At 37.3% G+C, this 11,169-nt stretch overlaps 2 protein-coding genes across 5 annotated transcripts in view; both read left to right on the top strand.

Annotated features, from left to right (window-relative positions):
• The first annotated feature begins 303 nt into the window (after window positions 1-303).
• Window positions 304-2,544, top strand: LOC144472413 (methyltransferase-like protein 25B). 3 transcript variants are annotated; one of them, XM_078185473.1, is made up of 8 exons: window positions 304-426; window positions 599-708; window positions 786-1,044; window positions 1,107-1,255; window positions 1,318-1,620; window positions 1,687-1,840; window positions 1,903-2,012; window positions 2,097-2,544. In XM_078185473.1, the coding sequence occupies exons 1-8, from the start codon at window positions 307-309 to the stop codon at window positions 2,371-2,373; spliced, it is 1,482 nt and encodes a 493-aa protein (XP_078041599.1). In that variant the 5' UTR covers window positions 304-306; the 3' UTR covers window positions 2,374-2,544. The 3 variants fall into 3 exon arrangements, with proteins under 3 accessions (XP_078041599.1, XP_078041600.1, XP_078041601.1); XM_078185474.1 differs by having other exon boundaries at window positions 1,903-1,986; window positions 2,097-2,275; XM_078185475.1 differs by lacking the exon at window positions 1,318-1,620.
• Window positions 2,545-2,806: 262 nt separating this feature from the next.
• Sm (heterogeneous nuclear ribonucleoprotein L) overlaps window positions 2,807-11,169 on the top strand; it is a 422,062-nt gene continuing 413,699 nt past the window's right edge. For both annotated transcript variants that reach the window (XM_078187714.1, XM_078187713.1), the window contains exon 1: window positions 2,807-3,174. In XM_078187714.1, the coding sequence (XP_078043840.1) occupies window positions 3,112-3,174 (63 nt within the window). In that variant the 5' untranslated portion in view covers window positions 2,807-3,111. The remainder of the gene's footprint in view (window positions 3,175-11,169) is intronic.

Genomic DNA, 11,169 nt, shown 5'->3' with positions numbered 1-11,169 from the left:
TATTATATTGACATATGCACATAACCACGTTATATAATTGGACAGTACACTGTGTTAAACAAAAAGTATCGTTAATCGGTGTTATGTCTACTGCGCTTTCTATTTCTGTCGTAGAGAGTGCATTTTGAAATCTTGTTTGGCTGAATATCTGAATAATATCATGCATTACAGATTTTACGTTTAGCGATATTAAATTGATAACAAGCACTTGAAAGTAATTACGTGTTACAGCTTTTGTAATTTAAGAACATAACGAGAACCACGTGGAAAGGTAACTTAAATTTCCGCGGCCATTTCGTAGCAACGATGGCCGCACTCGCAAACATACGGTGTGCATGCGAAGCCTGCACAAAAATTCGTTTAACTATCGACCATATATTTTGTATTTTAGACGTATACGGTTGGTTATTAGATTCTTATGTCGTGGTATGTAACAATAAATAAATACTGTAAATGTGTTTCGTAATGATTTTACTCCATTCGTTGTTGATATATGGAATCATTTTTTGATGTGTACATGTTAGACACGTAATCAATGTTGATGTTTTCGTAAACGGAAATTTTGAGGAAATAAATAAATAATTTTTAATTAACATAGGACTTTTTCGAAGAGAGATTATGGGACAAATTGCCAGAAAGTTGGAGATTTGCTCTGCAAAATACATCTCCTCAAGAGTTCGGAAAATGGTTGTCGGGAGACACCTCTTGGTGAGTGACGGTACTGATACCATCATATACTGTTAGCTTTTCTACATTATTTAAAATTTTTTAATTATATGTTACAGCACGCAAGCGTGGCCTTTATCGTTACTTGCACTTCGTCAAGTAACTAACAATTTACAAATTAATAGAAATCACGAGGATCCAGAGAGCATTATATCTTGCAAATTAGACAATACAACACAGGATATTAATGAAAGGAAATTGGATGAAAGCAAATTGAATGTATCAAATGAATCTAGTCTCCTGGACAGTAAATTTAATAAATTATTTTCAAAGCATATAAAAAAGAAAAAGAAATATGAAATACAAGAAATAGCTAGAGTAATTCACTTTTTTACTTATGTACGAGTAATTATATCTTAATTCATTGTGAGTATTTGTAGGTATGTGCAAACTGTGCTTACTATTCTAATTGTAAATGTATTGTTGACATTGGAGCTGGAATGGGTCACTTGGCACGTACCTTAGCATTTCAACATGGATTCTATGTTACCTGTATTGAACAAGATTATACGTTGTTGCAACAAGCTAGGTAACGTTTCTGAAACATAAGATTAACATTGTAGTAAATATTTAATGTTACGTTCATTATAGAAAATGGGACCAAGAATTATTGCTATCATTAAAAAAGCATTTACCTAATTTTTGCGAGAAGAGTCCACAGCATTATCCAACCAAATTAGAATTATCTAATTTAGTTGAGTCAGAATTAGTCAGTCATTTACAAGATTTATTTCAAAATGGATTCAATTTATCCAAAGCAGACACTACATTTGGTCTTGTCGGACTTCATCCCTGTGGTGATTTAGCTCCTTTATTGTTAAGGTTTTATACCTCCAAGAGCGAAGCCAAATTCATTTGTATTGTTGGATGTTGTTATATGAAATTAACTTTAAAGTTTGTATAATTAATTTGTAAATTATTAATTTCTAAATTGTTCTACATTCAATGATTCAATTTCAGATCAGAGATAGGTCAACCGAAGGGTTATCCACTTAGCCAGTACCTGACATCACGTAAAGATAATGCATTGAGTTATACGTCATTAGAAGTGGCATGTCATGCCATTGAAAAATTCTGTGATAAATTGAAGACTGGAAATTATGAAGATCTGATAGTTGAGTAAAATACTAAACATGTGCTTGAATATGTTATTAAACATATGTATATGTATTTCAGGTACACACATATAGAGCAACATTAGAAACTATTTTAGTCAAGAAAACCAAAAAGTTGAAACATAGTCAACTGAGGAATGTCAAGGTAACAAAAGGCATGACATTTCAACAGTTGAGTACCTTACATTGTAAATTAAAAATTTAAATTTCCGACAAATTTTCGGTTGATAAGATAAATGTATGTTAATTATTTAGGTACTGCATTGCAGCAACGTCGCATTTTGAGACTCGCTTGCGACCAGAAGACAGTGAAATGAATAACTCAGAAATTGCCAATCAATTAAATTGCTGGCAGAAAGTTATAATGTTCGGATCGCTTCGAATAATGTTGGCGCCATTAGTAGAGACAGTTGTATTGCTCGATAGATTTTTATTTTTATCAGAAAAGGGCTTATCACCAACGTTGAAACCTGTATTCGATGGCAGATTATCACCACGGAATCTAGTGCTAATGTCTAGGAAAACGAATTAGTCAATTGATTGTTCCGAATTTATCTTTCAACAGTCTCTCGATCGCTGTTTCAAACTTGAATCGATCCACTGCAACGGAAAACATTTCTAGAGTTGCAGTTCCCGCGTCCACGAATCAAACTTGGCCCAGCTTACAATGTGCCTTTGATTGGACAATACCATTTAATTACAACTCTCGACGAACAATGCATTTCAATTACCTTCCCTTCATACGTGCGCCACGATTTTCGAAAATTTCGTCGAAACTGCGCGATACGAACGATATCAAAAGCTATTACGAATCTCTATAAACTGTAAGTAGAAATCTATCGTCGATTCAGTGACTGGTGAGAATCGCGCAAAGAGAGGGTCAGGAACGAATGAGCCAATCGGTGAATAGATCGCGGAGCGTCTCCGACAATGGAGGCGCGTGCGCGCGATTCCGCCCTAAGGATTTGTCGGTGTTGGAGCGGTGGCGTCGTTAGATAGCGCTGTAGTAGCCGGCTACTTGGCTAGAAGCAGAGACGTTCCTCTCCAGCAACATCGAGATCCAGTTTCCCTTAAGCCGCTCTCGCGTGTTTGTCTGTTCTCGTCGCGTTCGCGTCGTGTCCTACCGATTATTTTCTCCTTCCTCCCCCCCTCCCCCGCCCGCGCACGAGATCGTCGACACGGTAGAGAGCCGCGCGGTATACACACGGACGTGTCGTTGTAGCACCGAGTGTCCCGCTTTAAAAGTAATTGCCCGGTGCCGAGCCCCAGGATGGCGTTCAACGGAGACGGACCACACTCCAAAAGGCAGCGACTCGAAGAATCTGGCCACAGGGTGAGTAGGATACAAGAGACAGCGTAACACGTACATTGTACGATCCCGGTGTGTGTTGGTTACGCGAAAATTGAACGGTCCGGGCCTACAACGGGAGCAGTCGTGTACAGGTAGACTGTTCAGTCGGCACGATTGTTCCTCCGTGTGTTTTCTCTGTCTCGCAAGTGCACAGCTACGCGGGTACGTGGACATACTGGCGGGTACGCGGGTTCCACGGGTACGCGGGTCAGAGGCGAAGGAACGCGTGCGTTTCGGCGTGTCGCGTGAGAGATTTACAACCCAACGAGGCGGCCGCGATACCGGAGGGGGGAAAGTCGCCATTTATCCGGTCGCTTTTACCCGTATCACCGCCACCGCGTCGAAACAATGGGCGATGCGCGCGCTCTCCAAGGAGGATTGTCTCGTGCCTCGGTGCCGTGTCTTTCTCGCATAATACGCGAACGAAACGCACGCTAGATTCTCCGATACGTGGCTCTCTCGTGTTTCGGCAGCAACCTGTTATCTCTCTCTCGATATACCCAAGTGTGTGTGGAGGGTCAGCCCCGCGAGCATACGTCCGTCGTTGTTTCATCAACGATCCGGGATCGTCGACGACGACGCCGTCGTCGCCGCCGTCGCCACCGTCGTCCGTTGAAAAGACCACCGTGGTTCCATCGTCGTTATTGGCGACGGCCGTGCGCGAGGATGCACGTTCAAAACAAACCCCCGTCGACGTGAGCCGGGGTCGATAATTTCCATCGCGTTATCAACGCGTCGCGACACTACACGAGGCGAGGCGTTGTCGCGATGCCCCTCGACGTCTACGCGATTATCTCGACGGCCAGTTTCGTCTTTATACCGTGACACACGAATTATACAGAGGGACGCAACGGACAATAGCAGCAACCGTGCGCTTTGGTTCACCGTATACAGCACACGGCGTATACGCGGGCCTCTAGACGCACACCAGTCTACGGCCGCCGGCACACCAATGCTCTCTTATCAAACCGTTTGTTTGGAACGACGTTTTCGTGCTGAAATCGATCCCTGGGCATTCTGTTAAACTTGTGTTTACCGAATGTATTCGTCGAGGGTTTCGAAGGTACGAGACACCTTATCGGTGCTTGTATTCATATATCATTTACTATTTATATGCCTCGTTGTTTTGATTTCCTTTTTCGTAAAGCACAATTTCACTCTTCTTTCATACGATGTATCATTCTATGCGATGCACTAGAAAGCATTTCCTTTTATTGTTTTTTTAGCATTATATTTATCGTTTCACCTTTGTTATTTTTTCATCCTCAGGCTACACGTGCTTCTTGCCAGCGAATTCGTGTGACACGTTTATCTTTTCATTTTTGTGACTAAATAGTTCAGTGTTTTATATCGTGTTTTTGGTATACAGTGTAGGGAGAAGTGTCGTAGCAACCGTCACCGATGAGTAACTGCGATCATTTAGTTGCATCATGTTGTCAAATTGAAAATATAATCAGTGAATTATTATGGAGTAGCAATGCAATTGGTGGGCACACATTTCTCAATCGAAACGTCGAACGCATTGATCGTAAGTCATTAAGGACGCTTTCTACGCTGCTGTGATGCTCGCATTACGCGATCGATAGCTCGTTATCACTGTATACAATCCGCAAAATTGTTACGGAGTAAAAGTTCCTGCCCGACGGAGGCAGGAAAGGTCATTGTCGCAACAACTACTTGGTGACCTTCGTTCCACGGTTGCTAGCACTGCATGCTGCAGAGAACACATGCCACAGATGATGTAACAGTAGGCGCAATGTGTTACATATGCATGTATGCCAATCATATTTTCACACGATGTGCGTCGACACACCTTGATCGGACATTGACCGTAGGCTACGTTTTTTCCCTCTTTATGATTGAGCATCGCGTTGGTTCTTCTGTGTAAGTTGTCCGTATCGCGTCAACAAATATCACATCCCAAAAATAATGCTTCGCGTTTCATTAATGACACATTCATTGGGTTCAATGACACGGTGATTCAAGGAAACATTCGGTTTGTTTATTTTTTGTGATTGCAATGTGTATGTGCGTGTTGCAGACGTGTGGATGTGTTCTGTGTAATTGACAGCAAAATCGTATTTATTAAATCTAGATTGCATGTATATAGTTGCAACAAATATAATGTGCAACCGATATTGCTTTTATTTTCTAGTTTTGAAGTAACGGTGTCGTATTAAAGTCAAACGAGTTACTTTTTATTCAGTGTTACTCTTTGTTAATTATTGAAGAAAGTTTTATTCAGTATAAAAAGTGCAAAGCAATTACGGCTACTACGTACAAACATAATGTACGTAATAGCCGTTCATTGTCACACGTTTAAATGTTTCTTTAAATAGCTAATTTGAATGTAAATAAAAAATAAATAATAATTGCTGTCGATAATATTTATATGAATAAATTAATAACATAGTGACAGAATAAAATTCAAATTGCATAAAACGTGTTAATACTGAATGTATTCTGTTATAAGGGTAACGTTAATTGATTCAAATTTTATGGAGTAAGTGAATTTGAAAAATATAAACAGTTGCTTTAGTGGAAATCATACAAAATTATTTGTGCAGTGATGAATCAGGTGCAGTGATCATCGTCGTTAAGAGTCATAGATAGCGTAATTAGGTATTTATTGCAATTTTGTTTGTTGCGGTATTGCAATTTCATTGATAAATATTGTTTATTGTTGTATTCGTGCGGTATAATATACTTGTGTTTACTTACTGTAAGATCAACCACATTTCACGAGCGTACATATGCATTACTAGTGTTTTGTACGAAGAATGGGAGATAAGAAAAGCTACGATTATTTTATTGAATAGTAAATACATTGTTTAGGTTTTATAGAGTATGCAATAATTTCACTTTATACTTACTACGAAAGCAAGATTTTAGTGAAACAAAAATTTGGTGAGGATATTCTCATTTCTCGATTCTAAAGACGATAAAAGAGACTGTAATTATGCCAATGCCAAATCGGAAAATATATTAATACATTCCTAGTACTTGTAAAACGTAATTGTTTTCAAGATGAGCATAAACGCCTGTCTTGCTCGTGTAAAATGAAAAATAAAATTATGTTTACAATATAAAGAGTTTGAATTATTACCCCTGAAACGTGTAAAAGTGTGAAAAATTTTAATATAAATTAACGTAAATTTGAAACGCTTTAATGTCACAAAGTATTTAAAATTTAATTACAAATTCAGCGCAGTTTATTTCTTATGAAACGAGCTACTAGATTACGAGCATACTCACAGCCATGAAATTTTCGTGCAGACTTTTCTAACGACAACAATAACATTTCTTTGCACACGTATAATCATCCTGTTTGGATTTTTCCAATTTTTTTAGAGCAATCTCTCTTTTAGAAATGCCCAACGTTACTTGCTCGGACCGGTTGATCCAGTCTTTGCTTTTTCACTGAATGTATGGATGGAATCTCCTCCCAATTGTTATGCTCATAGTTCTCAGCACGTTTCAGAGGGGTTCAACCCCCCTTTAAAAGCGCGAATTGCCAGCTGTATTGCAACTGCAACTCCGCTTATCCCTCGAAATTGCTCAAAGACGAATATTCGCATCTTCGAATTCAAGCTCTTCCATGGTTTGGATGTTACAAATATATTACCAATAAATTATTCAATAATACATCCTCATGTTGATTACTTCAAACATTCGAATACAGTTTAACAAAATCGACACGGTATAGTCCACTTTTAGGAACTAAAATATGAGACATACGTCATAAGAGTAAAGACGTAAAAGTTTAAATTCAAATAATAATTTTATCCAAGTAAAATTTTATATAATTATTTACAAAAATAAGATCGAAATATAGATTTATAGAAGTATTCATAAATTTTTTGAAGTTCGTTCTCGCTAATAACAACGTATACTTTTTGTTAGTGATTCAGAAAGATATTTTATGAGGTACTAGTTATTTACTTCTACTCAATAGTTGCACCAGAGAATGTAGCTTTATATTAACAATTTTAATCCATATAGCAATAGGACATCTCCAGTGACGTATTGCCATGTAGAACAGAATTTTTGATATATTCCTTTTATGGCATAATACAATAGTGTAGAAAGTAGATCAAGTGCTAAGTCAGTGCAAGATCATGAGTTTCTCTAATTTGTGTTTATTTATGCATAATACGGTAGAGACTCTCTTATCCCAAGGGTTATTTTTATAATATCCTGATACCAAAATATTCTGTTATCTAGAAAGCTCATTGTTGGTTCTCTACTAGGTGATAGTGTATCTACGTAATACAGTGTTTAGATAATAGGATGTTTGGATACCGGACTATAGTAAATATAATATTTGGATGAGGGAGTCTCTACTGTATCTAGTTTCGGTTTAGTAGATTTTCACTAGATAAACATTGCCAGAAAAGGCGGGAGATTATGAACAGAGCGTAAAGATGAACGTAATTTTAAACAGTAGAAAAACTAAAAGAATTCTAGAGTGTCAATGCTGTGATTTAAGAAACTGAAAGAAAGAAAAAAGCTTTTGCTTTTTTATGCGAATAGTATGTAACATGTAGCAAATGTTTGTTTTGTAGAAATATTTGCAGTATAATTATAACTATATTAATCAGTTAGCTGTTTCGTGATAGCAAAAAATGTTGCAATTTCTTCGTAACAAGTATACTTGTCAAAAACAGCTAATTGGTTAAGACGCGCTTATAAAAGCGTTTTATTTAAACAAAATATGAAGAAAATCAAATGTATATAATTGCAGAAGCATACACACTTTTCAAAATGATTGCAACATTTGAAAAGACAACGGAAACTAATTGCGTTCAGTGGTCGGTAGTTCTAGTGTTAAAGAAAAAAGAACAATAAATTGCACGAATGTATGGAACGACGTAATAGTGGCGAGGAAATGAAATAAAGTTGCAAAAATATGTACACTAGGTATTTATGTATCGCGTAGATGCATAGTAGTTCGAGCGTACGCATGAGTCTCCCGCGGGATGGTTAACGAGGAAACGTTTCCATTTACGTTCCACCAGCCGGGGGTTTTTGCTTGATCCGTGTCGCGATTTCATTTTCTCCTGACTGGAGCCGGCAAAAAACAGCTAGAAAAAGATACCGGAGTCTCGTTGTTAATGTTAATTAAGTTACGACGATCGGAGTTGCATCCACGTACGTAGAATATCAATGTGACTACTTTTGCCGCCGCTGTGTGCTGTCCCTTCGTCGAGTCGCATAATGCATACAGATGCCGAGCGATCTCTCGGATTCAATCTTGTCGATCGTTTGCACCGATCCGCGACGAATCGTCTCTACGTTTTAAAAAAGAACCATGTCGACGGTCATCTTGTAATTCACGATTTTAACCTCGCGCGTTCAATCATAGTGTCTATAATGTTTCAACCTAAATATTTTATAACGATGTCTACTTTTACGGAACGTTAACCGACGTAAATGTGAACGAAGAATGGGGAATTCAGATATTTTTATCGAAAATTACAAAACAAATGTTTATTTAATTCAATTAGAAGTTATTATTTAGCGATCATTCGAGCGCTTTTAAGTGGATCTATACAAAAATGTCGATAGGTTAAGTGTTAAAGAAGAAATAGAAACGTGCAAGGACAGGTTAAAATCTTGATAGGAGCGACGATGTCTTCCACGGTGTAAAATGTCCAACTGGAGCGGGAGAAAACGATCGAGGTCGTAATATTTCTCCGCGATTAACATCCCCTTGGTTACAGATTGTTCACAGTTTTATCTCGCCCTCTCGCATCACTATTGAAATTCAAACGACCCCAGAGTTCCCAGGTAATCTTGGGTGAGAAGAAAATGGAAACTCGACAGAGCAGTTTTAGGTCTGTTATCTGGATCCTAGCGGGGATCCATCATTTATCTCGTCATTCGTCTTGGACGGAAGGAGGATTCGTCGTTAATCTCGCCATTCGTCGTAATTCGGAACACTCCTTTCCATTAATCTCTTCGTCCAAATGTTTCTTATGGAACAGGACGGCTCGATGTATTTATCATAATGGTAGAAGTTAATCTGAATCGATGGCGATGTCAGAGTTAAATCACTTTCGATGCGCGGTAACAGATACATATTCGATAACTACAAATTCATACAAAACACTTGCTCTCTGTATTATTAGTAATCTCGTTCATGATTAACAATCGTAACTCATAGGTTACTGTAACTAATTTATAATAACTAACGACTTAGAATCGTATGTTATTACAACTAATTTATGGTAATTTATAATAACTAACAAGTTATTATTACAAATTTGCAAAAAGCTAAATACCATCTTTAAAGGATTAATTCGAAGTGCAAAACTTGTATTGTTGTTAAAAAATTGAAATATCTATTTACTTTTAACGCATTTTTAATCTATTGCAATGGGACTTTACGCAACAGTTCCACTTAGTAAATAACTGTTTAAAGTACTAAATCTGTAAAGTAAATTAACGCTAAACACTTATACTATAGTACATATTGAAGATATTTGGCTTTTTCTAAATCCTCGGCACACTAAAAAAGACACAAAAATACCCAGCTAAGAGATTGTTGTATCGATTTGTATTTCTTGTTCTAACACAACTATAGAATCTGTATCATGTTTTATAAACGTTTATGAATTAAATGGATTAGTGTTAGCGTTTTGTTCATGTTTTCGGTCGATTAATACTTTTCACATTATCAATAGAAAAGTCAAGTTATGTAACATAACTGCTTACATTCTTGTTAATCAAGGAACAACATTCGAATGTCTCTTTTAAAATTCTATGCGATTTTAAAATTCCTTCGTATTTGATATCATCGCGTTAACTGAGTAAAATTTAATAAAATCTATTTAATAGCAATGTTTCAGAATTTTTTACATAATGATACATTAACATTGTTTTTATGACGACCATAATAAAACGTACTCGTTACATATAATACTTCAACAATCAACCATAGATCAGGTACGATTGCAGTTTCTTATATTAGATGCAATCATTACAAACGATCATCACGTACGATCATTACATACAATTGTTCCACAATAAACCATTATTATAGTTATTATATCATATTATATATTATTGTAGTTATTTTATCAGATGCAATTATTACGTATGAGAGTTGAGTTACGTATGAGACCCATAATCAATCATAGATTAAATACTATTATAGTTCATTAAACGATGATTAAGTGCAATAATTATATGCAATCAATACGTACAACACTTCTCCAATCAACCACAGATTAAATACTATTACAATTGTCATGTCAGATACTGTATTCTAATATACATCGCGCTCTAATTTCTTTAATACAGATGAATACTGTTATCACTAGACGGCGAACTTTTACGCAGATTCTCATATTCATACGTCATTTTACAAAAGTTGGAATGAAAGGAAAATCGTCCTTCGTCGACTATGAGATTACTTGTAAAAATAAAATAAAAATGCGATCAGAATGTGTGCATTTAAACGTTTTCTTATATTTTCGAAACCTGCAGATGCCATATATGCACAAAGATCTGCAGTCTAGTTGTCATCTGTAGCTATACTAATCTTCTCCCCGATCACACAGTATTGCTGATGACTAATTAGACTTGTAATATTCGTTACTTTCTGAGATGCGACGCAGTCGCGATCGGCCGTGTACAGCTCGTTGGAATGAAAATCCGTTTGAACTTTGCCAACGCGAAGTCAGGGCTGTCTCTCAAAGTTAGCGACGCTGTCGGTTCGGATCTTGGTGTGTCACACCGACCGAAATATCTTTACCTCGGTATCCTTGCAACGTAACACACACGTGCTCCTAGCTGGAATACCTCTCAAAGTAACTCTGTCACCTGTGATGATGTGACCGTTATAAAAAGATCGATACGCCGCCGACGGCTGAGTGGATACTTGAAAATCGTATCGGGGGATGAAGTTCATGAACGTGTCGGCTGGAGACCGGTCGTATCGTCTGCCGAGTTTGACTGCGATCGTTGGAAGAT

The sequence above is a fragment of the Augochlora pura genome, chromosome 7, assembly GCF_028453695.1.
Source record: "Augochlora pura isolate Apur16 chromosome 7, APUR_v2.2.1, whole genome shotgun sequence".
Lineage (NCBI taxonomy): Eukaryota > Metazoa > Arthropoda > Insecta > Hymenoptera > Halictidae > Augochlora > Augochlora pura.
The sequence above is the reverse complement of the archived record's forward strand: the minus strand, read 5'-3'. Positions and strand labels throughout refer to the sequence as shown.